Genomic DNA, 26,488 nt, shown 5'->3' with positions numbered 1-26,488 from the left:
CCCTCACATCCCCCCCTCGCCCCCATCCACCAGTCATCACCCCCGCTTCCCCCCCTCACCTCCCCATCCCCCTTCAGACCTCAAATCCCCCCCCCCTCCGTCCCCCCCAGCCCCTCCTCTCCCGGGGCGGGGGCGGAGGCGAGGCCGCTCCCTCTCCTCTCCCTGCGGGGCGGCCGCCGCCCGCTCGGGGCATGAGCTGAGCGCTGCCCCGGCCCGGCCCGGCCATGTACGCGGGCCGCAAGCGGAGGAAGCCGGTGCTCCGGGCGTGAGTGGGGGCCGAGGGGAAGGGTTCTGGGGAGGGAGGGAGGGAGGGAAGCGGGGACGTGACACGACCGGCGCCCGGTAACGCGGCTCTGCCCGGCAGGGTGCGGCCGGCGCCGGCCGAAGGCGGCACCTCCAACCCCTCCAAGCGGCACCGGGAGCGGCTGAACCGGGAGCTGGAGCGGCTGGCGGGGCTGCTGCCCTTCCCCGAGGAGGTAGCGGCCGGCCTGGACAAGCTGTCGGTCCTGCGCCTCAGCGCCGGCTACCTCCGCGCCAAGAGCTTCTTCAGCGGTAAGGGGCACCGCCGGCGGGAGCACCCCCTTGTTCTTCCCCCAGAAGTGCTTTTTTTCTTCCCCCTACGATTCTAACACCGGAGTTTCTTGCTTTGCAATCTCAAGCAGCAAGGGCTTCAGGATGGATCGCGCCTCGGGAAAAGCGGAGAATTAGAGGGAGCTGGGCAGATGAAGTTGCTTTTGGTTGTGGGTTCTGCTGAAGTAGAAAACCGAGGTTTAGGCTGGAGGGTTTCGGGTTCTGCTGAAGTAGAAACCCGAGGTTTAGGCTGGAGGGTTTCAGCGTGATGCCGGGCTGAGGCTTTGGCGGGCAGAGCGGCGAGGGTAGCGGCGTATTGTGCAGCCCGGCTGGAAAGTTTCACGATGCAAGTCACTTCTTTTTTTTTTTCCCTTTCCCCTCTTCTAATAGACCGGTGGAATACTCAGAGTGCGGGTAATGAATAATAGTTACCCGTGATGTGGTTACAGTTTGTTTGGGAACCTTTTAAAATAGACCGCGTTCGAGGCATGGTCTGCGTTCCACTGGGCTGTAATTGGTGTAATTAATGGGAGCCCACAGGAGGGTATTGAGGCAGCCGGGATTTTCCTGGTGAAATAGCAGTGGCTTGAGAATGCTGCATATGACCTCAGAAACACCGTAATTTCTCTTTTTAATTCCAAATCATTGAATGTATTGAATGTCGTCGTCCCCCCCCCCCTTGCATTCTCTTTTAAACCCCGCTTGCAGGATTGGCAAGCGGGTGAAACGAAAAATGAATGGCCTCGGAGGGGAGTTGTTTGCCGTGCAGTGTCGGGTCAGTTCGTTCGACGACAGCGGCTGTGTTTTCCGCAGCGTTTCTGCCCGGTGAGAGCTCTGCCGCCTCAGCCTTTGCGGCGCTGAGCCTGTTGCCCGACACCCGCCGTGGCAGAAACCCACGGTCCGCGACGGGGCTCTGAAGCGGAGGACCGGCGTGGGGCGGGTGTTTCTGCAGCGGGCTGCTTCTTGCGCGGGGGGGGAGCCCGTGGCGCGGTGCGGGCCTGGCTCTTCCCCTGAAACATTAATAATTTAAAGTTCGCCGCTTAAAGAATTTATAAAACGGAGGGGTGGCAGCGATTCCTTAAAACGGCGGGTTTGCAATGGCTGGTCTTGTTGCGACCAGGAGTCGCTTTGGGGCTTCTCGTCCTTTCCAGGGTGACTCTGGGGGACGGTCCCCTGCCCTGCGAGCGTCCTGCTAGGGCTGTGCGTCCTGGGGCTTGACGTTCCTGCGTCCTCGGCACGGTGGGGTACTTTGGTTTTGTGTTGTGAGAAACTGGGAAACCCCGTTCTGAGATTCTCTCGCATTTTTTTCTTTTTCTCCTGTCATTCCATCTGGTTTGATTTCGTGGTGCCAACTTCCCAACCACTGAGCACATGAGTTTGTCTGAAGCGATGGGATGGTACCCGCCTCTGGCTGGCTTAAGGCAGGTCACTAATTCAGGTGCGGGAGGGAAAGAGGAAAGCCTCATCCTTTTAGATGCCAAGAGTGATTGCAGACCTCCTTGAGTCTTTTCTGCAGCTTTAAAAAAAAAAAAAAATCTTTAAAAGGAGCTCTTCAAGCCCATCTACAAAATCAAATTATTTTAAGTGATTTTAGTCCCTTTCAGTGTGAATGCTGGAGTGATGTTGTTCTCAGACAAGCTGTGCTGCAGCTCAGATAAAGTTCAACTTTGGAAGGCTGCTGTTCAAAATACTCTGCTTATTCCTTCCTCGCCTTTTTCTCCCCCCCCCCACTTCTTTTTGGTCATCTGCATGTTTAGGGTTGTTTTCCCTTGCTCTGTCAGGGAACAGGGTTCGGAGGGGCAGCCAGAGTCTGCCTGCTCTCTGCTGAGCTGGGTGAGCTCGTGTGCTCCCACTCCCGCTCAGCATCCCTGGATATGTGCAACGGGATCCCAGGGAGGCTGTTTTAGCTGCTGAATGCTGACAAGTCCTGTGTGAGATCGGATCAGAAAACGCAAGGGGTTGGGGGTCTTTTTTTGTTTGTTGAGAGCAGCCAGCCCATCCCAGAGCTGTCAGAAGGCAGCTCAAAACAGGCAGTGCAAAGCCCTGTATGGACCGGGGAGGAAGGAGGAGCTGGCCTCTCCCTCGCTCGTGTCCCTGCTTGAGCGCTCCCTGAAAGAAGACCAAGGAAAAGCAAGGGCAGAAACTAGAGCGTGGTGCCATGCCTTGTGAGGAGAAACATCTTGGCAGCTTGTCCTCCTGGGGCAGGTCTCAGGTGGTGAGAATGATCACTGACATCAGTTCACCCAGCAGGTTTATGCCAGCTGCTGTTTCTCCAGCCCCCATCTTAAATAATTCGTTGTATGTCTCCTCCTCCTGGCTATTTGAAAATTAATTATTTTTTAATTTTGTTTCAGCATCTTGATTTATGCGTAGCTTGTGTATGGGGAAATTTGTACGGGCATAAGTGATTAAAACCCAGGTGGGTTCTAGATCTTGGTCACTGGTAAAATCTTTGGGAGCTTCTCTCATTCTGTTTTGGGCTCCCAATCATCTTCAGGCCACATGATAAATTCTTCAAAATGCAGAGCAGGCTTCACAACTCTTGTTAAAGGTGTATCCGTGTTTACATTGTAGTGGCCAGTCTCCACAGGTCGGGGTGGATTGGCTGAGGTGTGCGGTGGAAGCAAACCTGGTGCTTAGCTGTCAGGGATGGCCGAGATACGGCGTGCAAGGAGCGTCTGCGCGTGCTTTTGTCTGAACAGTGGAGTTTTGAGCATTGGTTTGGGGAGATGTTGCCAGGTCTTTGATTTTTAACAAGACGTGTTTTTCCTTCATGTATGAGGATTTTTGTATTTTATTTGGCCTAAAGTGACACTGTCCCGGCTCCCTTCCTGCTTGTTTGGGAGCATGGTTTTAGGCCTGCAGTTAGGTGATAGAAATCAGAGGACTTAAGGCCGTTCAGTGTTTTGTTCTTTAATCTTCGGAGTGATTTAGAGACAGACATTGTCATTGTTAAGCAGGGTTATTTATCTAAACAAAGATTTCCTCAGGGTGACATGCCAAACACCGGGTTGGGTGTGTCTGCTGTGAAGCCCCTGATGCCAGATTGTCGTCTTCCAAAGGACAAGAGCATCTGTGTGTGTGTTTGTCTGCTAATTCTGTTCCTTTTTTGGCGGTCTGGCAAATCTTTCCAGTTTAACAAAGCGGGAAGCAGTTTAGTGCCAGGAGTTTGCCACGTGCGTTCAGCATCTCTGGGGAAGGAGGACTCTTAGCCATGATAGCTCTTGGCCATGGTCTCCTCCTGGAAGGAGGCACTGCTTTTTGCCTTGTACAGCAATAATGATATAACGTTGTTTAGATGAGCATTGGGCTGCAAGTTGGGCAGACAGGCATCCTGATGTCAGACAGGAGGTTCCCTCTGATTTTGACCATCTGAAGGACCCTCTGGCTCTCAGGACATAAAGCAGCAAAGTGCCTTGGGATTGCAGAGTGCCTGCCCCAGGACAGCAGATTTTCCTGTGGCACAGTGCAAGGCCAATGAGGGGAGCCAGCTGTGCCACCAGCTAGCACACCCCCGTGTGCCAGGTTTGATCTGTGGTGGGGTGGAAGAGGCTTCTCTTGTGATGGAGCAGCAGTGCTCTCCTCTGCCAGATGCCCGGGTGCCTTTCTTTCACCCTGTTGCCTGGCTTTGCAGCTCAAAGCATATACAAATGCTTTCTGTCCATGGGAACACTGCTTACCATGACAGAGGTGAACTTAGGTGCGGGAGCAGGGCCATGGGAGAACTTAAGACGTTGGGAAAGGTGTCCTGCCAGAGAGGTGGACTCCAATGAGGAGAGGTGGACTCCAATGAGGAGAGGTGGACTCCAATGAGGAGCGCAGCCCTGCCCATCCCACATCCCATCCTGCTGGGTAAAGCAGCACTGACCCAAACCCTGCACCATTAGCCTGGACCAGGAGCACTGAAAGGAGATGAAGTTGGCTTCCAAATCGAGGGTCTATCCAAACGTCAGTGCAAGTTGACTTAAGGGCTTCTACCTTCTCCTTTCCTAACCAGGTCTCTTTTCTTCTACAACAGTCCCCCCAAATGTCTTACTTCTTTATTCCCCCTTGGTGAGACAAATGTGTTTAATTCTCGTTCGCTATCTTAACCTTCCTCCCTGTTCTGCAGGGAGCTCTTTCAGCGCATGTGGCTTGGTAGAGGTGGGAGCATGCTGCAGGGCCGAGGAGCCAGGCACGGTGGTCTGCATTTCCCCCAAGCCCAGGAGCCGCCTCCTCTCTCCCTCTGACGCTGAGGACCATCCTCGGAGCGGTGCAGCAAAGCCAAGCTGCCGAGCAGCCTTGCTTCTGCCATCCTCCTCTCCCTCTCTTGTACCCCGTGGTCGGTGCCACCACGCCGGGGTCTGCGTGGCACGTCATACCAGATGAGCGCCGGCAGCTTAGCCCGGCCGGTGCCTGGCGGGCTGCTCCCCTCTAATCCCTCCCCATTCCTCCCCTTGATGCTAGGGCCCAGCAAATGCTGCTGGCTTATGTGGGGGGTCCCTGTTCTTCTGCTTTCCTCGCCCTCTGGAAGGGGGGAGAGAGAAGGGAAGATGCTCTAGGGGAAGGTTTGTTCCTGGGTCTTGCCCTGCGTGGTGATTTGTTAGCAAAAAAGGAAGATGCCTCAAAGGCGCCTTGTCGTGTGGCTGTCGGATAATGTTTAAGTGGACCAAGCAACACAGACACCTGGTGGGAAGTCAAATTAGCAGACCTCAAAATGGGCAAGGGCTCAGTTTGGAGAAGTATCTTTCACAGTTTGTTCCTGCAGCATGCTGGGAAGGTCATCCAAGCTGTGCTTCTCATCCTACACTGAGCCCAGCCCTTCTGGGGTGTGAGAGCTAGGTCCCCCTGAGCACTTGCTTGCCCTTGGGGGCCAGCTCGGTGTCCCCAGGGGGTCCCGTCACGGACCTGTACTCACGTGGCTCTGTTCCCAGGTGCCTGCACACCAGGGCTTTGCCAGGACTCAGTGGTCACCTGAACTGATCGCAGCTGGGCTTTCATGGGCTTGTGCTGTTTCAGAGGGCTATGACGCAGCACAGCCTCTCCTCAAACTGAAGCCCGAATCTCCTATCCCGGCTTCAGTTCCTCAGACTGAAGCCAGGAGGAGGCAGCATGGGGCAACACACTACTGGGAACGCAGATGTTTGGTCGCTCGGCTTAAATCAAAATGCTCTTGAGGACACTGTGGTTGCTGTGGCACCGACGTCCAGCAATTGACCTGCAGCCTTCATTTCATGTGAGGCTCTGAATCGGGTCGGGGGTTTATAAACCATGGGAAGAGGGGTAAGAAGAGCTTGGTCCATGGTGCCAAGAGGTGCGTGCTTGAACCCTACTGCTGAGCCTTGCTGTAAGCCAGTAATGGGCTAACTCTGCTTCGAAATGGGGCTCCTTGGGGATGCAGATGCACCTCTGCCCGCGTGCAGCATCCTACTCGGAGAGCTGGGCTTGCCAGCAGCGAAGGCATGGCCTCTGGGCAGCTCAGGTGCATCACTGGCTGGGAGGAGAGGAGGAAAATACCCTGGCACGTGTTGTGGCGTTAGAAATTTTTGGCTCAAGATGGATTATGAGCTGCACAGTCTGTCATCGTGGATAGAGGGTAGATGTAGCCTTCATTTTGGGCTGTATGTGGTTTTAAGCTATGCATAGTATGTTATATACAGAAGGTTAGTGTTGTGTATCCAAAACCCAAGCAGTTTGCCTCTCCCACGTGTTTTAAAAAAATAACGTTCCTGCGGGTGTTGAGGGTTCAGGGGTTTTCCTGGAGTCCTCTTAAGATCTCAGGTGGTGCCTACAGGATCGATGTGCAGCCTCAGGGTTGATCCTAACCTTTTAAACTATGGTACAAATCCAGACAGTTATTGCTGGAGTTGTGATGGCCTAAAAAGTACCTAAGCTGCTCCCTGGCTGTCAGGTCAGGATGGAAAAGTGCTTTAAATGATATAGTTATTATAGACTGTATAACCGTGAAACCTCTGCTTAGGGGTGAGGACGTGAGATTGGGACATGCATTTATTGATGTGCGCTTGTTTAGAGATGACTAACGTTGCTCATTTTCTTCGTCTGCTCTCCCACCTTCTGAGCTGTTCAGCCATGTACTGCAGATAGCTGTAGCAATAAAGCCCAAGGGACTGTTAAAGAAAATAAAGCCTAGTCCTGTGATCGCCCTGCTCTCTTAATTGCCTAGGTAATGAGCTGGCCTTGGAGGAGCAATTTAAGCTGGGAAAGTCTTGTGACTTCCCTTAGGTAGGCAATTTTCCTGCTGCGTGCTTTCCTTGCCAAATATTTCTCCCTGGCTCTCATGAGAGTAGCTGGTAGGAAGCTGTCGGAGGTCCCTGGGGTTTACACTGGGCTCTCGGTGGCTGCCTGCTCTGCTGCCTACAAGCAACCGGGGTGTCTCAAGGCTCCTTCAAACGCAAGCACGGGAGCAGGGCTGGCAGGAAACTCCAGGTTAGGTTTCAGGCTGGGATGACACACCTAAAGCTCCTGGGGGATGAGTGGTGGGAGCAGGAGGGTTCAAACCGCTATTGATGCTGCAAGAAGGAGGGAAAGCCTGGCAGGTCCTTGTCCTCTTTGTCCTTGTTTAAACCTCTGCACATGCTTCTCCCTTTGAGACCCAAGTGCCTTCGGAGATGCAACAGAAAGCTATGCGTAGTCAAAGCCTCCTTGCTTTTAAAAGTGCAATTAGATCTTTTAACAGGACATCCATTATTCACCAGGCGTGCTCATGGAAGGTGGTGTATCCATATTGTTCAGGCAAGGGATAAATAATTCATCTATTTAATGAAATTTGTGTCAACGGGGAGCTGTGGCAGGTATTATGAAATGGTAAGTAAAACTGTAGCATCCATTATGAATAAGCAGAGAAACTCAAGAAGTGTTTGCCAGTTGCTAGAAAATGGGCTCTGTACAGCTCAGTGGTGAGAAACGAACGGATGGTTTGGCAAGCCGGGGAGGAGACTGCTCTGCTGCCCGGTTTCAGCAAATCTCTGCCTGCTTCTCTCAACGTTTCCATGATGCTCCTTCCTTCTAACGCATTTCAAACGCCCCACATTGGAGGAGCTGCTGGCTACATCCGCTAAATCTTCCTTGTATGTGGAAGTGCAGTAATTTTGCATTGGCTAGCAAGAGCTCAGTTCATGCTCAACAAGAAAAAAAAAATCCCAGAACAGGATATACTTTACTAAGTGCATGTTCCTGTTCTTTGCTTCTCAAAATAGTTGGAGACATGTAAGCTTGCTGTAAAACACGTGGATTAAATGACAGAGCAATGATCAGATTTGGCGTGCTGACAGCGTAGGTGCCATTGGAGAAGCCAGAGAGGAGGTTGCAGTGCTTTGCCTGCCTTCACAACAGCAATTTAGCTTTCCACCGGTTTGAGCATGGCAATCAAGAAGGCATTTGGGCCAAATTTTGCTCCCTTAGCATCATGCTGTTCTCTGCATTGCAAGCTCCTGCTGAGCCGTGGCTGTGTCACCTGTGGGGTTCCCACCAGTGGAAACGAAAGCTCTTGTGCTGGTTTCACTGGAGCCGTGCAGAATTTGTGTGTCATGCTGGAGGGAGAGAGCTGAGCTCTTCCTTGGCTTTTTTTGGGTGGATACACTTGCTCTCATGGGTGGGTGGGGCAGGTCCTGGAGGATCTGCAAGCCCTTGTTAGCAGAGGGACCTTGCCAAGCCAAGGGAGGAAGGAGATAGGCGATGTCTGATACGGGCGACCCGAGGCTGCTGCAGTAGGAAAGGGAACTCGCCTGCTCCCACGCTGCCAGCGGGTTGTGGCAGGCATTGCCTGCCTCCTACTTGGGACCCACGTGAGCTCATCAGCAAAACTATTCTTATGTTAGGGGGCACCCTTTTTTTTTTTTCTTCTTTTTTTTTTTTTTTAAGGAAAATATCATTCTTACTGGGTGGAAAACACTTTTCTGTGTAAGCAACTTCTAGATTAAAAATGAAACAACCTCAGTTTATTCAAAAGAAACCTGAAGAGTTTTTTTTCCCTAAGTTTCCAATATTCTGCTGCTTCTTTGCAATAAAGTGCAGGAAAACAATTTTGAGGGGCTATTTAATGTGAGGGTGTGTGTACCGAGCAGCAGAGCTGCAGGTCCCTCTGCCCGTGAGTGTCTCGGAGCTGGAGAGGTGGGTGCAAAAAGATCTGGAGATATCTCACGGTAAGGTTTTCACCCCCATGTGAGTGGAAGACCTGCTTTTCAGGGAACTGGCACAAATGACAGAAAGAGAGAGGTGGATAGAAGGCAATTTCATTAATAAATAAATCAACCAACCTCTCCTTCCCCCGGAGAGTGACTGATACACACTGGGGCATTGAGCCCTACAGCAGAATGCTTGCAGGGAGCACCGTTACCAAAATGCTGCTTCTCTCTCCCTGCCCAGGACCTGCTCAGACTAATGATTGCCATAGAGATATCCCTGCCATCACTTGCAGCTGGGTTCGGTGTTTCCTCACCTTGTTTAAATGCTGCCAGCAGTGGTGGGGAGACATGACCCCTCGCTGCTCTTGAACAGCCATGAAGTGGTTGGGTTTCCTTCTGCTGCTTCTCCTCCATCAATGCCTGGAGTAGATTTGGGACCAAGTCATCTTATTTTCCTCCTTTGCAGCCAGGGGCAGATGCGAAACCCTGTTCCCACTTGGAGGTTTTGCTGTGTGGAGGGAAGGGGGCTGGGAGATATCCTCTCAAAAATGTTAATACCCGCTTGTTGGTGCAGAGATTTCTCAGGTCTGCAAAGCCTTGGCAGGTTCAGGAGTTCACTGGCAAACCTGGTAGGCGGCGAGGTGTCCCTTCAGCATCATGTGAAACAGCTTCCCAGGCTGGGCGCGGGGGAAGCGCCGTCCTGGAGATGGAGGGAGGAAACCCACCCCCTTTAGCCCCCCAGACCTCCTGTTCCCAGGGGCAGACAGCACAGGGCCGGGCAGCAGAGACCGGGCGAGCAACGTGGGCACCTGTGCGTGAGGACCACCACAGTGCAGAAAGCATCCTTCTGTGGGGAGGCAGATGAGGGCAGGGAGCTCATTCCCCAGAGATGGGGCCAGGTGGGGAGAGATTTTTGTCCTCTCTGCTAGAAGCCTTTTTGTGGCAAAATAGTCTGCAGGTCCTGGCAGAAGATTTTTTTTTTTTCTTTCTTTGAAGAAATAGCAGGAAAAACATGCAAGCCTTGCTGCTTTCAGGTGACCAACTTCTCTCTCCTCACCTTCCTCCTTCCACAGCTGCTAGTGGCAAAGGTGATGCTGGTGGCCGGAGTGAGGGAGCCCAGGAAAAGCCACTTCTCTCCTTCCCCCCCACCCCCAGCAAATGCCTGTCCCCAGTTACACAGTGAGGGTGAAGACTGCACCTTGTCTCCCTGCCCAAAGCGAAGGCAAGTGCTGTGTTGGGAAGGCCGCCTTTCCCCCGGTGCTGAGCTCGCCCTGTTCCTGCCTTTCCCTTCTCCGGGGTAGCTGGGCGGGAGGGGAGGATGCCGTGGTGGCTCTCCCGCTCGTCTCTGCTCCATCAGGCTGATGCGCTGCGACAATTCTGCTGAATTGCTGACCCGAGGGGCTGCACGGGGCTATTTGTGGAGAGACAAAGCCAGGGGACACCAGGCGGGAGGCCAGCCCGACATGTCTGCAGCCAAGAGCGGGTCATCTTTGGGATTACTTGCGTGGCTTGGATGGAAAACGCACTGTTTGGTGAAGGTCACGGGAAAAACCCCACGGGGATTCTGGTTTATATGAGAGCGGCCCTTCGGCCCCGGTGGTTTGATCCTGTTTGCAGGAGCAGGCTGGGTTTGGTGGCAGGCATCTGCATGGAGGACAGTGGGCCATCCTCTGATTTTAACTTGTGTTTCCTCTGGCCCCACAGCTTAGGAGCAGCCCAGATGCTGACAGCAAAGTCTATTTTTAGGCAGCAGTCGTGATCAAGTTTTCCTTTTGCGGGGAAATATCAAGCCATTAAACCAGACCTCTGAGTAGAGGGCAGCACCCTTTAGCTGCTTTTCTATCATCCAGGTTTATTTTTATCTTGCACCTCCAGCACAGCAATCTGGGAGCTAGGAGAGGAGGACTGAAGACTTTTAATAATTCATAGCTCCTACATTTTGCTCCCAGGGATCAGAGAAGCGCATTGCTGGAAGGGCACTGCCAGAAACCTGCTCTATGCACACCACGGGACCCTACCTGGGCGATGTGGCCGCTGTGCTTGCACGCTGCTCTGCCCGATGGCCTGCCTGTGCCCGGGACTTTGTGCAGGCTTATCAGGCTCTGACCCAGGCAGGGGACCCCGGGCGGTCCCTGGGCAGCAGCGCTCGCAGCAGGACAGCGTCCAGGGTGGAGGAGCAATTGGGACGCGGCAGCCTGTGCGTGTCCACCCCAGCACGCTTGTGACCGACCCGCTGTTGTACAAACACGTGCCGCAAACTTAATCCCAGGCTGTCTGCTCCTCGGTGTTCAAATAGCTCCTGAAATAATCTGTGCAGACTGAGCCCGAGGGGAATTTCCCAGACCTCCTGGAAGCAGGGGTTTTGCTGCCATATAATTTTTTTTTCCTTTTGATTAAAAGCAATATTAGAACCAGGACATGCTTTGCATTTGGTTACGGAGCAGAGTCAATCTTTGAGATGGTCCTGTGTCTGGTGGAAGTGCATTTTGTCCCCAAAGCCTCACATGCGTACCAGTGAGGCTCTGCAGACCACAGCATCCTTCCTTGCTCCCACCTGCCTCTAAGCCAATGCTTGGCAAATGCCCACGGAGGATGCAGAGCACTTTGGGATAGAAGGTGAGCCCTGGCAGTGGAAGAGAGCAGGTCTGCAGGGCATGGCATGCCTTTGCGACGTACTTGCCTATCCCAGCAGAGAGATGCTGACAGATGGGGGAACTCCACTTTGGAGACTGAACTAGCCCCTCTGCTCGTGGCTGCTGTGTGAACATGGGTGCTGCTAGGTTCAGCTGCAGACCTTGTGGTCCTGGAAGGCTCAGAGATGGGTCTGGAGCATCCACCTTTCACAGTGGCTGGGAAGCTGCTTGCCCACGAGCTTCTGCACGCAGGTGCTGAGGTCCTTCAGGATCTGCTGCATGCGGATGGAGGGAGGAGCTGAGTTTCAGCAGCCGCTTTGGCAAAGCACAAAGCGAGCCGAGCGTTACACTGCCTGGTTTTGTTTACGCACTGGTGGCTGGTGCCTTGTGCCTTCTGACTTGCTGCTCTGTCTCGGCTCGTGGCTTTGCTCCCGTTGACAGCTTTATGGGGTGTTAAATTACTTCCAGGGTCCACTTGATGCTCCCGTCACATCTGAGCGTGGCAGCTCCTTGGCACGTGTAGCACAAAAGCTGGGAAAAGCAAATTCAAAAGAGCTTTTGCTCTGTCTGAGCAGGAGCAAAGGCAGGCTGCAGTGGTAGCTGGTGCTGGTGCCTCACACCTTTCCTCCCAAGTACCGGTGGGAGCAGCTGGTTTATTGGTGGCCAAATGCTGGCTTCTGTCCTTGCGGTGCTTGCGAGAAGCTTCCCGGCTTTGCTACATTCTCTGCTGTCTCCTGGACAGGTCTGCCATACACAGACTTGTTGTCATCTTACTCCTTAAATATTATCTACCCTAAAATATCCCTGGGATTTGTTCTCTCGGGGAGCACAGTACGAAATTTACAGGCACATCTTTTAGTTAAACTGAGTGACAGATTTCCTCATCCGTATTTATTGTGCATCAATCGCTATTAGGTTGCCTGCTATCTTGGGTGCCTACATTTGTATCCATGTGTGCGTTTTTCCATGTTGTTTTTCTCCCACTGTGAGCTGTGGCTTGCCTTAATTTGATTGAATAAACCCGCTATGTTGCTGAACTGCAATGAGACATCGTCAACCAGACCATCCAGATTGTACCCTTCAAAATGGCATGTTCCTCATCCTGGAAGAGAGTGGGGTTTGCTGCAATGCCTTTTGCGGAGGGCAGGCTTTCGCTGCTGTTGGTTGGCTGTCCTTCGCAGAGTCGGGGCATGCATGAGCTGATCCGTTCTGGTTCAGCGTCGCAAAGAAACGCTGGGTGCAGTGACTCCCCCAGCAAGAGCTGAGCTGCTGCTGTGCCCCGAGAGCCAGCGGGGTGTGCATGGTGTGGCACTGACGGCTGGCTCTTGCTGTTTGCAAGGAGTGGTGTGAGGCATTGACCCTGTGTCCACATCGGGAGTGGGGACCTCCATGGTTGCTACTGCTAAATGATAAGAGAGATTTCCAGCTAGTGAGCTCACTAAACGTGTCCTTTTGTGCTACTGGTTGCAGGTAATTGCTGATAAACACAGGACCTCATAGTTATTCTGCTGATGCCTGTCTGATCCCTGCCTTTCACTGCTCTTTGCTTGTAGGTTGTTAAAGGTCTAGGGGTGGGGCAGGCAGGGAAGGAAGTTGAGGATAGTGGTTGTTAAAGGTCTAGGAGAAAAAAAAAAGGAGGAAAAAACTAAAAGTTGTTGAGGGTATTGGGTGGGTGAAAAATGTCCTGTTAAAATCAACTCTTTTGAGGGGTGAAGCAAAGGGCTGGAAGTACATCACAGCTTCCCCTGGCAGTGCATTGCCCAAGCTTTGCAGCCAGGTCCACATTTTGGACGTTTGTGGTGGTGACTTATGTGTGTTACTGCAGCACTGAAGTCCCTTCCCTTTGCTTTGTGCAGTTGCTCTAAGGAATCACGGTGCCAAAGAAGTGGAGACAAATGGAGACCGCAGCAACGGACCAGCTCCGGGCTCAGCAGTGGTACCAGAGGGTGAGCTGCTCCTACAGGTTAGTGCTCCTCGCTGGCCACCTCTCCCTGGCAGACGCCTTCAAGGGATTTTCCTCTTGTGCCCTTTCCAGCTTCTTTGAATTTTGCCCAAAAAGCAGAATGTTCTGTTATTGATTGCAGGATGTTTTGGTGAAGCAGTGATTTCCCGTGGTGTATCTCATAGTGCTTCTGACTGAGCAGAGGTTTATGACCCCTTCAGGTCCCTGGGGTGGAAACTGTGTTGCTTCTCCTCTCTTTTTCCCATCCTTCCTGGAGAAAATTGCCACCTGTAAATTGTCTGGGTGTCAGAATCCCCTCCATCTCGGTGGAAGCAGTGCTAAACTTCTGACCACAGAGATTCAGCTCTTCTGCTTCTCTGTCCTCGTGTGTAAATGGGCTATAGGTGTGACATGGGAGCCAAGCAGAGCAAGACGTTTTGAGTGTGGTTTTCAACATGGGCACACTGGTCCCGACTCAGGGATGTTGTCCAAACACTGGTGAAAACAGGGAATGAAATGTCATGGAAGTCTTCCCTGGTTTTCAGGCAGTGATGCATGACACCGAGTACATAGGTAGGTGCTGATGGGCCATATGGTCAGCCCGTATACACAGGGTACGTGGATGTATCCTGGGAGCTCTGCGGGAGGCATGTAGTTGGCTCCTTTGGTGATGCTGGAGGCAGCGCTGGTGATGCTGCAGCATGGCTGGGCTGAGCCTGGTGATTCCATGGTTTATTCAGAGACGCCAGGAGATGAATAAAAACCGTGTCTGTCTCCTGTCTCCGAACCGTGCATGGTGAATAGGAAGAGGCCAGGCTCCGGCAGCATGAGGTCCCGCAAGGACACGGGTCTCCCCTTCCTTCCACGCCTGGCACCCGAGCACGGGCTGCAGCACTCTCCCCTGCCAGGCTTTGTCCGGAGCAGTGCGAGCGTGCTGGTCAGCCCCAGCTCCTTTCCAAAAGCTCGCTCAGCTCTTAACAGTAAGTATAATTACTGTCCTGCTTGAGAGCAGGGGAGCCAGGATCTCAGTGTCTAGTGAGAGAAAGGCTAAAGCCAAGGTGGTTAATAACCAAAAAACTGAGGGTTTTCTGCTGTGGGTATAACAAAATTGTGCTCAGCAGGACTTGCTGGGGATTGATGTCCTGCTTATCAACTTGATGCTATCCTTGTAGAGGTACCAACCTGGGTCTTAAAAGCCTGGGTTTATGTTTGGCTTTTCCAGGGGCCTGTCTGTGTGATGCTGGACACAGCAGGGGCTCAAAACCCGTCTCCCTGCCACAAGGAAACGCTCCTGTGTGTTTAAAAAAAAACTACTTGCACCTGGTCTGTCACCTTTGACATCCAAAATTCCTTTGTCTCGTCTCAGTCCACCCCGATTCTTCCCTTCCCCTCGTCTAATTTTTCAGCCTTACTTTTTTGGCCTGTCCTTTTCCACCAAGTCTCTCCAGCAGCAAGATCAGCAGAAGAAGGTATCTTAAACTGGGGTTAAGCATGAAAATCCCTCTAAAGGGGCCAAGGCCTTAGCAAGGCTGAGAACTGGGTAGACCACCTCTGCCCAGGTGCACAGCGATGCAGGTACATGTCGCTGGCTGCAGGGTATTAAATCAGCCTGCTGGTCAGTGCAGTTAGGGAAGGACAGAGTGCTGCAAGATGCTGCTTGCTGCTGCTGTGCCAAAGTGATGCCTCCGAAGCTGCTCAAAGGATTAAAGTGCATTTGTCAACACTAATTAACCTCTCCAGCAGATTCCCACACACTGAGATCAACCCCAGTAAATAGAGAGAGTGTTTGTGCCCAGAATAAAGGGAAGGAGAGGGGGGAGAAACGCAAACCTGGACAATGAAACAGGAGTTGGCAGCAGCAATAGCTGGACTTGGCTGAGACTACACACTAGACCCTAATTAATCCTGATGTCTATACATTACGAATGGAGGAAGCAGGCCAGGGTTGGCTACTGTGGCTTCCCTGCCTGCAGCCACGTTAGTGGTACAGGATGGTTTTGGCTCTGGACAGCCATAGGGCTTCTGGGGTCCACGCTGCAGGAGGACTCCTGCTTGGAGCTGGCAGGAGTGTCCCCACGGGGACCTGTTGCCCTTAGGGAGGGGTGGCCAGGTGGTGCTGTCACAGCTGTGAAAGCTGTTTGGCTTCTGGGGAGCTAAACTGGTGATTTTCTTAGGTTTTCATGGCCTTTGCTCTTAGGCAGCACCATGGGCTTTTCAAGGTGTTTACTGGAAGTCTGTCAGGATCATTTCAGAGCTGGGGAAACTGAGTCGCAGAGCAATGCCTGCCACTCAGGGTCAAGGGGAGACTCCTGTGGGCCTGCCTCCAGTCCTGGCAAAGGGATGACATGGTCTTCAAAGCACTGGGCTCTGCGCCACTGGGGCTTGCCCCCCATGGTTGGCAAAGGCTGGTGCAGTGCCTGCAGTGCTTAGGAGCACTTTGGGGTGCTCCCCTGGATCCTGACGGTGCCTGTGTTAGCAATGCTCTCCTGCATATCAGGTCCTGCCTGGTGCCAGAGAGCAGGGATGAAAAGCCAGGAGTCCTGGGACAGCAGCTGCACTCCCAAACTGGTCGGGAAGCTCCTCTGCACCTTCTCATCTTCACAGATCTCCAGGTGCAGAGGACACTGCCAGCCAGCACCCTGGTCCCTTCTCCTGTGTTCTGTCCTGCCGGCCCTGGGGCTGCTGGCTTGAAGAAAACACCCAAATTACTTCCCAAATTTGTTAAGCTGATGAGCTCCTCTTGAGGAAGATGGAGGCTCCTGTCAGCTCAGCCCATTCCTGCCTGGGAACGCAGTGCTCCCTTGGGTGTTGACTTTGCAGTCCTGGAGCTCGAGGAGAGGATGGAAGGGCCAGTGAACTGTAAAATATGTAAGTTGTGTAGCATTAAAAATGCATCGGAAACTTTGGATTGATGGCTGCATTTGCTCCTTTCTGTGGGGATGGCTTGGTGCTTCGAGCCTGCACGGGGAAAGGAGCTTGAGTATTTATTTTGTGAAAACAGAGCATGGTGTTCAGCCTGTTTGGGTGGAGGGCATGCACGAACAAGCACATGCTCCAGGACGGGGTGTTTGCGTTGTTTAAATCTGTACACCACGCAGAGAGAGAGCTCCAGAGGAAGAGGAGCGTGGCTGAGAGCATCTTGTGGCTAATGTGTGCATCCCAGGTGCGGGTGGCTGCAGACAACCCTTTCCCCCATGAACACCGATGCTTGGTCCTTTCGCTGCCATGTGGTGCTTTGGAAGTATGGTGCTGTGCAGGTTGGACGAGTGCCTTGCAGCAGGTGGTTGCCGGGTGTGAGTTTGGGGTGAATCATTTATTTGCTGAAAGGAAAAGGTACTCTGAGGTCAACCAACAATTCTGTGGTTTTCCCCCAAGTCCAGGGACCAGACTCAGCCTGTCCTCCCTCCTGCTTTGGAAGAAAATGGCTTTTCAGAAATCAGATGTTTTCGCTACAGTTTCAAAAATCAAACTCTTACGCTTTAGCTTTCACCTTTTCTGTTTTCTCTAGTTAAGGCTCTTTGCAGCATTGGGTTGGCCACCTTGACCACAGGGTGAGTGATGTGGGAGGAGGGAGCGGGCAGTGAAGACAACAAGACCTTTCTTGTTGTCTTCAAGGACCTTTCTAGGCCTTGTTCCTTGCCCATGGACAGTCCAGGCAGGCACACCATGGTCCTTCTCCAGGCCTCTCCTCTGGCACCTGGCGAGGACAGGAGGGATGCAAGCGAGGCCAGGAGCTGAGCAGGTTTCTCCCGAACCAGCAGGAGCATCCCCATCCACATGGGCCAAGCAGCAGCAGGGAATGCCCAGTCAACGCTGGCAGCATGCAGTGATCTGCGGTGGGTTTGCTCTCCACTGAACATCCCCCGGCTTTTCCAGCCTCACGCGTGGCTGCCAAGACCCTTCCAGGCTGTGGGGAGGATGGGAACTACATGAGCAGAGCCACCCAGGTAGATGCAGGTCAACATTAAATGCAGCTGACATGAAAGGCTGTTTTGATTCAAGGTTGTCAGAAAGGCTTGTTTCTGCTAGAATACCAGAATGGACCAGTTCCTGATGGTGTCCGGTTCTTTCTGCAAGCCGTTCTGAGATTTTTATTTGCTCTTCGCATAGGATGAGTATAAATGTCCAAACCTGAGTATGAACGAATGCTCCCGGGATGGAAGCAAAGTTTTCCATCAGTTTTGATTAGGGTACGCTCGGGCAGCTGTATGGAAGAGCTACGTGACCTCAGAGAAACCCAGCAGAAGGTACCGTCTGTTTTCTTGGTGAGCGCAGCTCTGCCAGTGTTGATCCCCATTTTTCTCTGCCCAGCCTTCAGTGGAGTTTGCCCAAGCGAGGCAGAGTGGAGGATAATCTGAGAATGAGCTGCGGGCCTTGACCTCTGCTAGGTAGAGCAGACTCATCAGGTCTGCGAAAACCTGTGTTTTGGCTGTGTGTGCTCTGGCACGGTGGCAAGGTACGTGCATAGAGGCAATTGCAAGAACGGAGGTCTCTGGTACTGTTCCCTTCCTGCAAGAAGGGTATGAAAGCAAGAAGCTGCTCGAACAGTGCATCGGTGGATTTGGTGAGAGCCAGGGCAGTACCCAGTGTTACGACAGTGAGATGCCATTGGGAAGAGCTTCCTTTCCTTCCAGGTTTTCCCATGATTTGTCTCCTGCCCTACACCTGTCTCTTGGTGGGGCAGTGGCTCAGCTGCCTGCTAGCTGGGACCAGCCAGGACTTGAGTGATCACTGTCTGATGAGAATGAAACTCGCCATCCAGCTAGAAAATGGTGATGTGAATGTGGTGTGTACCTGTCAATCTCCTGTCTCCCCTAGGCGCTCAACGGCTTCGTGCTGGTGGTGACGTCGGAAGGACTGATATTTTACTCCTCACATACGATTCAGGACTACCTGGGATTTCATCAGGTTAGTGGGACACCTCTGACTTGCTGTGGTGGGTTTGCAGAGTGGATTTTTCCTTGGTGGTGGAGAATAGCCACAAGTTCCCTGTGAGGAGGAAGCTCTGCAGGGATCACAGGGTCTTGGGGGACTGCGTGGGGCTTTTCCTTTGTCTTGTGAATTTGGACCCCATGTTGCCAGACATGGTCTTGGGGAGGTATCAAAGCAACTTTGCTAGCCCACAGATGCTTTCCACCAGCCATGTTGACAGGCTATAGGTTCATGGCCCTGTTGTGTAATGCCGTGGTGAGATGCCTGGGGTTCTCTGCCCAGTGTGCCTTTGGGCACCCACTCCTCTGGGTGACCCGTGGCAAATCCCATAAGGCTCCAATGCTTTGTGGTTATCAGAGCACCCAGGTAACCTGGAAGGCACTAGCTCAGATTTATGGGAAAGTGGGACTTGCCTACAATCCTTTAGTTACTGTGGTTTGGTGTTGTTCCCACACAGCTGGCTTTCCCCAACATCTGGGGTAGATGAGGACTGTCCACCTGGGCAGAGGGAGCAATTCCCAGAGCAGGTGCCTTGTTCTCTTGGTAACAGTGTAGGGCTGGGGTGGCTTTGCTGCTGGTTTGTTCCCATGTTTTCATCTCATCCTATAAGTCAGCACTAGGATTTCGAAGGACACCATGTTACAGGGACGAGCTATTAAGAAGGGAGCTGTATTGCTGATGGCAGTGGCTCTTTAGGATGGGGCAGCGGGGAGGTCTGGCCCAACATGGGCAAGGGGTCCTTAGAGCCAGATGTGCTGTCTGTTCCTACCAGCGTCAGCTCTGGTGGAAGGTGTCAAACCTCATTCAGCCAGGGACTTAGTTGAGCACCAGGGAAATTGGGCGAGATATTGCCAGTTGGGGCTGTGACAGGCTGTTTCCAGGTGGGACGTGAAAACTGGTGCCTGGGGGCAGCCCACAGAGCTCATGCGTTGCTTTTTTCCTCTAGACAGATGTCATGCACCAGAGCGTCTTTGAGCTGATCCACACTGAGGACCAGCAGGAATTCAGGCGCAACCTCCACTGGGCACTCAACCCACCCCACACTCCCGAGGGTGAGCCTTCTACAGAAGGTAAATGCAGGCTGGGAGCCAGGCATCCTGGCTGGCACAAGATGTGTAGCCCCCCGTGTACGCTGGGGAGCCCAGCTCCCTGCCATCGCTTGCATGGGGCTCGTGTCCTTGTGGCTCAAGCCATGGCTTCGTCCAAACATTGTGGCTTTCCCTGAGTTTCTGTTGCTGTGCTCTGCAAACTGCCGCAGCCCCCAGTGCTGGGGACCTTCAGCCCTTTCTCAGGACTTCCAACCCTTGCTGGGCATACTTGCGTGCTCCTTTCCCAGTCCCTCTCTCTTACAGGGGGGAAGAGTCTCAGCTCTTCTGCTGTTGCCTACAAGCCAGATCAGCTGCCCCCAGAAAACTCCTTTCTGGAAAGGAGCTTTGTGTGCCGCTTTCGCTGCCTCCTGGATAATTCCTCCGGCTTCCTGGTGAGTACAGACCCATGCTGCGACCTCTACAGCAGGAGGGGTGAAGGGTCACCCTGAGGGGTCCATGCCACTGCTGGAGCATAAAAGTTGGCCTTGAAAGACCCAGTGCTCCTTTCTTCCATGTGCAGCACCTGCCTGTCTCAACAAGGAGATATTTCTGCTGTTTTTCATAGGTTTGGTCTGTACCTACAACCTTTCCATGTGGGTTTTGTTCCTCTCTTCTCAGAGATGCTGACTCTTGAACAAAAGTGCTTTTCCTCCACACATTTTGCCAGGTTTTTGTGTTAAAGGCGTCTCTTAAGACCAAGTAGGTGGTGTTCATCCCTCGTCCTCTCTGCTGCAAGTTAACGGGGTTAACTCTTACCTTCATAACCACATGTGTAATAGTGCTGTTTCTCTCTCTCTCTCATCCCGCTTCAGTTTGGAAACTCAATACAAAGAAAAAGTCCTGGTTGTCTGTTGTTTAGAAGCAACGCTACGATCCCTGATGGGGCTGTGATACAGCTCAGTTAAAATGCAAAGCAGCCCATGCATTGCGCAATGCCCTGATGCAACTGCAGCATGTGCTCAGTCCTGCAGCTGCTGTGCATCCAAGCCCTGGGCTGGCTGCAGGGGGAGAAGGCAGCAGGCTGCTGCTGCAGGGAGCTCAGTATAGCATCACTTTGATCCTCCATCTTATTTTAGTAGGGAGCACTGGAATCGCAAGGGACAAGTTGCAAGGGATTATTTGCATCAACTCTGCAGCAAGATGGCTTGCTTTCTGTGCAGCTCTCCACCCTCTCTTCTCTCTCCACCCAGTTTTCTGTGTGACACTGAGTTTTTCTTCTCTTCCCAGGCTTTAAACCTTCAAGGCAGGCTGAAATTCCTTCACGGACAGAACAAAAGGTCTGAAGATGGGTCTGCACTACCACCCCAGCTTGCTCTCTTCGCTATCTCCACTCCCTTGCAGCCCCCATCCATCCTGCAGATCCGAACCAAGAACATGATCTTCAGGACGAAGCACAAGCTGGACTTCACCCCCTTGGCATGCGATGCCAAGTAAGCAGCAGAGCTGATTGGAAGGGCGATGCTGCGGGCTTCCATTGTGCCGGTCCATAGTCTGCCTGGGTGATGTCCCACCGCAGCTTTGCCTCTGAGCTGGGTGTGTTCTCGGTGTCTCACAGGGGGAAGATCGTTTTGGGCTACACTGAGGCGGAGCTGCGGATGTGCGGCACCGGCTACCAGTTCGTCCATGCTGCCGACATGCTGTACTGTGCCGAGAACCACGTCAGGAGTAAGAGTCCCTTCCCTGGTCCCTCATGCCCACCTCTGAGGCTGATGAGTGGGCTGGCTTATGGGCAGCTCCGTTGGCTGCCGTGTCAAGCCCAGCAGCTCTTTCCCCATAGGATGCTTTGCTTTATGCCTTGCTGTGATACTCTTCTTGTCACTGCAGGGAGCTTGAGGTGGTGTGTAGTGAAGGGTATTTAGCTGGGATGGTGTCCCCTGCATGTGCCAGCTGTGCTACTGCTGTGACCCCACCTGCTTATCCCAGCTGGAAACAGCAGTGTTGCTGGAGGCAGCCCTGCCTCCGGTGACGTGCTGACAGCCCTCGGCACACATGCTTCCTCCTGGCAGTGATGAAGACGGGTGAGAGCGGCCTGACGGTCTTCCGCCTGCTGACGAAGGAGAACCGCTGGAAGTGGGTGCAGGCCAATGCGCGGCTCGTCTACAAGAATGGCAAGCCCGAGTACATCATTGTCACGCAGAGACCCCTCGTGTAAGTGCCATCTGGGTCAGCCCAGGCTGGGATGGGGACAGGCTGGCTTTTTCCATTGGTGTGGGCTCTGGGATGCCCCAAGCAGGGCAGAATGTTGATTCGTCATTGCTTCTTGTGCCTTTTAAAGGAGCAGCCATAAAATACTGTGCTTTGATGCTGTTCAGCCACATCCCCCTCTCCAAGGCCACCCCCCAAGTAGGGGAGAGTGCTGAGCAGTGCCCTGCAGCTCTGGTGCCTGGATACAGGTCCAGACTTAGCCTGGGGAGACTGGTGGCTGCTTTCCAGCAGATGTAAGGACAGGTGGGTGCAGGTATAGAAAGAACCTCAAATGTGTCTGCCCTGTGGTAGCAGCCCGACATCCCTGTTGTAAGGGGTGGCTGCAGCATAGATGAACAGGGCAAAGCTGTGACTTCTGTCTGGCAGAGCTCTGTTACCCTTTGCATTTTAAGTATCCTCTTGGTTGTGCTACAGATGTGTGGTTTTTATGTGTGTGTATATATCAAAATACATGTGTGTGTATTTTTACGTAAACGTATATGTGTGTGGTTCTGCTCGGTACATGGACGCTGGTTGTAGCAAAGGGGCTTTGGCTTGCAGGAATCACAATTATCCATTGCAGAAGCAGTTCGCGGCATGTGTTTGTGCATATACAAGCCCCAGTCTCCTCTTCCTGCCCTGCAGAGATGAAGAAGGAGGAGAGCACCTTCGGAAACGGTCAATGCATCTTCCCTTTACCTTTGCTACAGGAGAGGCGCTCTTATACCAAAGTGCTTACCCTCTCTCGGGCTTCCCTGACCCTTTGCAGAGGAAAGGGAAAACCAGCAAGTCCAAGAAGACCTCCCACAGCCACGGAGGGCGTTCCCAGAAGGATGGCATTGACCCCAGTTCTCTGTTGGGTGCCGTGATGCGACAGGACAAGGCGGTGTACGTCTCCCATCCAGCTCCTGCGCCTAACCACTCCTTCAGTAGCAGTTTCGTGGACCACCTCGAGGACGTGTCCTTGCTGGATGCAGGAGAAGATGCTTGGAGTATGGGTGCTGCTCCAGGTTCTTCAAGCGGGGACAGCCAACAAGCAGACAAAGAGGAGCAGACGAAGGTGGATTTGCAGCAGGAGGACCCTCTTTTGGCCACACTGGACTCGCTCTCAATTAAGAGTGATGAGAGCTGTTCCAACAATGAGCTGTTCAATGCGCTGGAGGGCCTGGGGTTGAATGCCGAAGACCTGGAGCTCCTGCTGCTGGATGAGAAAATGGTGATGGTCGATATGGACCCTGACCATACCCCGTCCCTGAATGACTGCCTCGCCAGCAACAAGATTCTCTCCTACATCCATGCCACTCTGGTGAACAAGCACGAGGGAGGACAACAGGTCTGTCCCCTGCCAGGCATGTCCCCAAGGCCGCGTGGAGGCACCACTACCTACCAAGCCCGCGTGGAGGACGAGGACTTGCAGTGCCTGCCCCAGCACGTGGTGCAGCCCAGTATTGCCCCGGGCCGGCCCCCTGCTCTGCTGTGGGAACAGCCCCTCCAGACCATGCCAGGGCAGCCGCCCCCGCTGCTGCTGGAGCCGGTGGAGGAGGAGGAGGAGGAAGAGCCGTCTGATGGCTCACAGTGGAGGCCAGCTGGGGAGGAGGGTCTGCTCCACTTCCTCCAGCCAGCACGGCGCACCCCATGGGACAAGGTGCCTGCCTCACCCCTGGAAGCCCCCTGCCCGCAGGAGCCACCCAGGGCTCGGCAGCTGGAGGGTGACTTCCTGGCCATGCATCCCACCCAAGAAGATGCTCACCAGTCCTTCTCCCTGCCCGGCCAGTGCCAGGGCTGTGTGGGACCACCCAGCCAGCCGAAACACCGTCACTTGCTGGCGGATGGGTTGTGCGGCCACAGCCCCGACTCCGTTCCACACCTCCTTCCCAACAGCAGCCCCAGCCCCTGGCAGGACTATGTCTGCCCACTCATGGGGTCCCCAGCTCAGCCTGGTTTTTATGGCATCAGCCAAGACTTGATCTCCCAGCACCAGGGATGCTTGAGTCCAGGGCCTGGCGTGCCGGCGGTACACTTTAACCTGAACAGCATGGAAACTGCAGGCAGCGGCGGGTCCCAGGAAAAGATGGCTCCATACTCTGGGTTTTTCCTCCCCTCCTCATACCAGCTTATTCCCGAGAAGCAGCTGAGCCCTGTTCCCTCCATGTCCCAGCACCCTTTTCCAAGCTCATCTGCACAGTGCTTCAGGAGAATCGGCAGCCGGTTGGAGACTGCTGTGAGCTCTTATGGGACATACACCTCTGCGCTGAGCCAGGAGAGCAGGCTCAGGGTAAGGGCTTCTCTCCACTCTTGTGCTCAGTTTTTTCTGTGCTGGAATTTCCTGGGGGTCTCAGCACAGGGAGGCATGCACTGCCTGGTCAGTAGACAGGAATCACCTTGCTCTAGGTGGTGCATGGCCAGAAAGGAAGACTTTAGGGACTTTTCTTTGCACCAAGAGTTGAAGAGCAAAAGAGCAGAGTGTGGGTCCTTCCCTTTAGGAGGTGGCTGTCTCTGGGTCTGATTTTCATATGGTGTTTTTAATTGCCATTTCTGTACAGGGAGTAATTCCAGCCATGCATTGGTAAGCTTTGAAGGGTGGTACAAAGCACATGTGAGATGAAGAGCTGCTCTATCATAGTGTCTTTCCCTTGTGGAAATGTCCCCTGGCCTGTGCACAACCCCTGCTGAGAGCCCATCCGGCTGCTGCTAGCTCTCCAGCATCACAAGGCGAGGTCTGCAGCATTGGATCCAAGCATCACAGTGCCCTTCAGGGCTGTCCTCACAGATGACTCTCTGGGGATTGCAGCCTACAGCCCAAAACGGGGCTGCTTGGGGAGGGCATAGGGAATGAAAGCTGCCTGGCCCTTCCCCCTCTCCCTGATGCAGATGCCATGCATGTCTGTAAGGGCTGTGAGCTTGCTGGGCTGGGGCTGATAGGATGGAGAGCTGGTGTAGGTCCTGGAGGAGCCTGTCTGCAGTGATGCTTCTCCAGCCTGCAGCAACACCAGGCAGGGTGAGATGTCTGGGATGGGTCTGTCCTGCCTCCCCGCTTATCCAGCTCTGCCCTGGTGAGTAGTGTCCCCAGGGTAGCTTGTTCCTCACTGACAGACATCATCTGCTACTGGAAGGGTGCCCTGCTCTCTCACAGGGATCTCTGTGTTAACCTCTGGGGCTGTCAGATGCTGTCAAAGCATCTGCTTCTTCCCGAAGGTCATACCTTGCACCTCAGGTCCTCCCATTCTCAGTCTCCTCCAACTCAATACACCAGGCACCTTCTAGCTCTGTTGAAGAGCTTGACTCTGGTCCTGCCTAGGGATTTGGGAGCTTGTAGGACCAGTGAAGAACAGCCCTGACATCTCTAGAGCTCGGTGGCTACCTCATGTGGCTGGCATGTTTTTGGCTTGCCAGGAGGAGTGTAGTAAGTGTGCAAGACCCAGGTGCTTGCTTCAGATGCAGTCCAGGTGCCTGTGACTTACAGATAGGTTTCAGGAGTGAGCTGCAGGGCTGTGATACCTGGTCAGGCTCTGCAAAGGTCAATTAGCAGCTCAGTAGGTGAAAATTAGTGCCTTGGATGCACTTGCCCTCTATGTACTTTCAGCCTCTTGTCAATGAAGTGACGGGTTGCCATTTGCAAGAGAGGACCTGGGGGAAGGTGTGGGGATGTGTATGGGGTCGCTGCTAAGCCCCTGTACCACCGGGGATGGTAGGGCAGGAGCAGACCTGTTCCCCCTCCTGCCAGCCTCCTCTGGGCACCAGCCTGATCAATACTAGTAAAACGCTGCAGAATGCCTCAACACTGTGTTTTCTCTCTCTTCTCCTAGCCTGAAAGCAGCTGTGTTTTACCCAGTGCTCCCATGGGACTCGCCAGAGGCTGCCCGGTGCTGGGGGAGAGCCCAGTTCCCCCCTGCCAGCTGCACTCCGGGGCAGAAGCGCTGCCAGATCACCCTCACGCCTCCAGCAGCGACTTCTGTCTCTAGGAGAGAAAGACTGGACTGGACAAAGCAGGACTTCCTTCCTGAGCTGCCTTCAAGTTGCAGATAACAAACCTTCCCCCTGCCATGCTCTTGATGTTGGTTGCTTTGGCTGGGCTGGGTTTTCTTGCCTTTTTTTTTTTTAATTATTTTTTTATCAACTTCCCCACTGTTCTGCCCCTGCTGAGGCTCCATGTGCCAGTCCCATGGAGGTGTCCCTGGCCTGGGGAGGGCAGTAGCCCACAGCAGGGCTGGAGGGCAGGTTTCCCCAGGGCACAGGAGCGAGCTGGGCTGCAGTGTGGTGGGTCAGCTGGTGCATGGAGCCTCATCTTTATCTCGTGGTGTCCAAGAGTTCTGTGGCTCTCGGTCAGTTGGAGGATCTCAGAGCACATTTGTCACTTGCTGTCTCTCATCCTACCCACGTCCTTGCTTTTGTTTCCCTGGTGGGGCGAGTGTCTGCCCATCCTGCCTGCATATCTTACTGAGAGTCAACTTTGAAATGTTTGGGCCTTTTATAGCTGCAGCTGTCTTTTAAATGGCATTTGGAGACTAACTGTGGCTCTGGAAAGAAAAAAAGGATTGCCCTCTATTGGCAGCCAGGCTACTGTGTTGAAGGTGTGATTTTCATGTGGCAAATCCCACGCTTTGCCAAGAAGCCAGGGAGCGAGCTCTCCATCACACCAGTCTTTGCAGTTCTGCTGCTAACAGAGTGCATTTTTTTGGTGCATTTTGCCAGGCTTTTGGAAACCCAGGCTGCTTCCATGGCTGTCGCTTGGCTCCCACGGTTCAGTAGTCCCCAACAGTGTCTGTGGAAGGCAGCCCTCACCCCAAAGGATGAGTGGGTTTCTGATGGCTAATGTCCTCCAGCTTCACCAAAGCTTTGCAATGATCCAACACAGATGTAAGACTCATGTGTCCAAAAAAAAAAGAGACAGGAAAGATTTTCACCTCTGGTATTAAATTTCCTGCTGTCCCAGTCAGGCGCCTGTGGCTGCGGCCATGTTGTACAGATATTGCCTGTTTTATAAAGAAAGTGAACCCTGACTTGTGTTCTCATCTT

The 26,488-nt window shown here is 53.4% G+C and overlaps 1 protein-coding gene across 1 annotated transcript; it reads left to right on the top strand.

Annotated features, from left to right (window-relative positions):
* Positions 1-185: 185 nt before the first annotated feature.
* LOC142414326 (aryl hydrocarbon receptor-like) lies at positions 186-25,948 on the top strand. The gene is made up of 11 exons (XM_075511426.1): positions 186-265; positions 365-552; positions 13,183-13,289; positions 18,087-18,176; positions 19,147-19,270; positions 19,553-19,680; positions 20,516-20,718; positions 20,844-20,953; positions 21,295-21,436; positions 22,118-23,747; positions 25,279-25,948. The coding sequence occupies exons 1-11, from the start codon at positions 225-227 to the stop codon at positions 25,432-25,434; spliced, it is 2,919 nt and encodes a 972-aa protein (XP_075367541.1). The 5' UTR covers positions 186-224; the 3' UTR covers positions 25,435-25,948.
* The last annotated feature ends 540 nt before the right edge of the window (positions 25,949-26,488 follow it).

This window comes from Mycteria americana, chromosome 9 (assembly GCF_035582795.1).
Source record: "Mycteria americana isolate JAX WOST 10 ecotype Jacksonville Zoo and Gardens chromosome 9, USCA_MyAme_1.0, whole genome shotgun sequence".
Taxonomy (NCBI): domain Eukaryota; kingdom Metazoa; phylum Chordata; class Aves; order Ciconiiformes; family Ciconiidae; genus Mycteria; species Mycteria americana.
This window is presented reverse-complemented; position numbering and strand designations above follow the sequence as displayed.

Bases quoted from the DNA above. Each gene is read 5' to 3' on its own strand.
- LOC142414326 (XM_075511426.1), top strand. From the start codon at position 225: ATGTACGCGGGCCGCAAGCGGAGGAAGCCGGTGCTCCGGGC. The intron at 13,290-18,086 runs GTTAGTGCTCCT...TGTCTCCCCTAG, and splicing joins AGGGTGAGCTGCTCCTACAG to GCGCTCAACGGCTTCGTGCT. The intron at 23,748-25,278 runs GTAAGGGCTTCT...CTCTTCTCCTAG, and splicing joins GCCAGGAGAGCAGGCTCAGG to CCTGAAAGCAGCTGTGTTTT.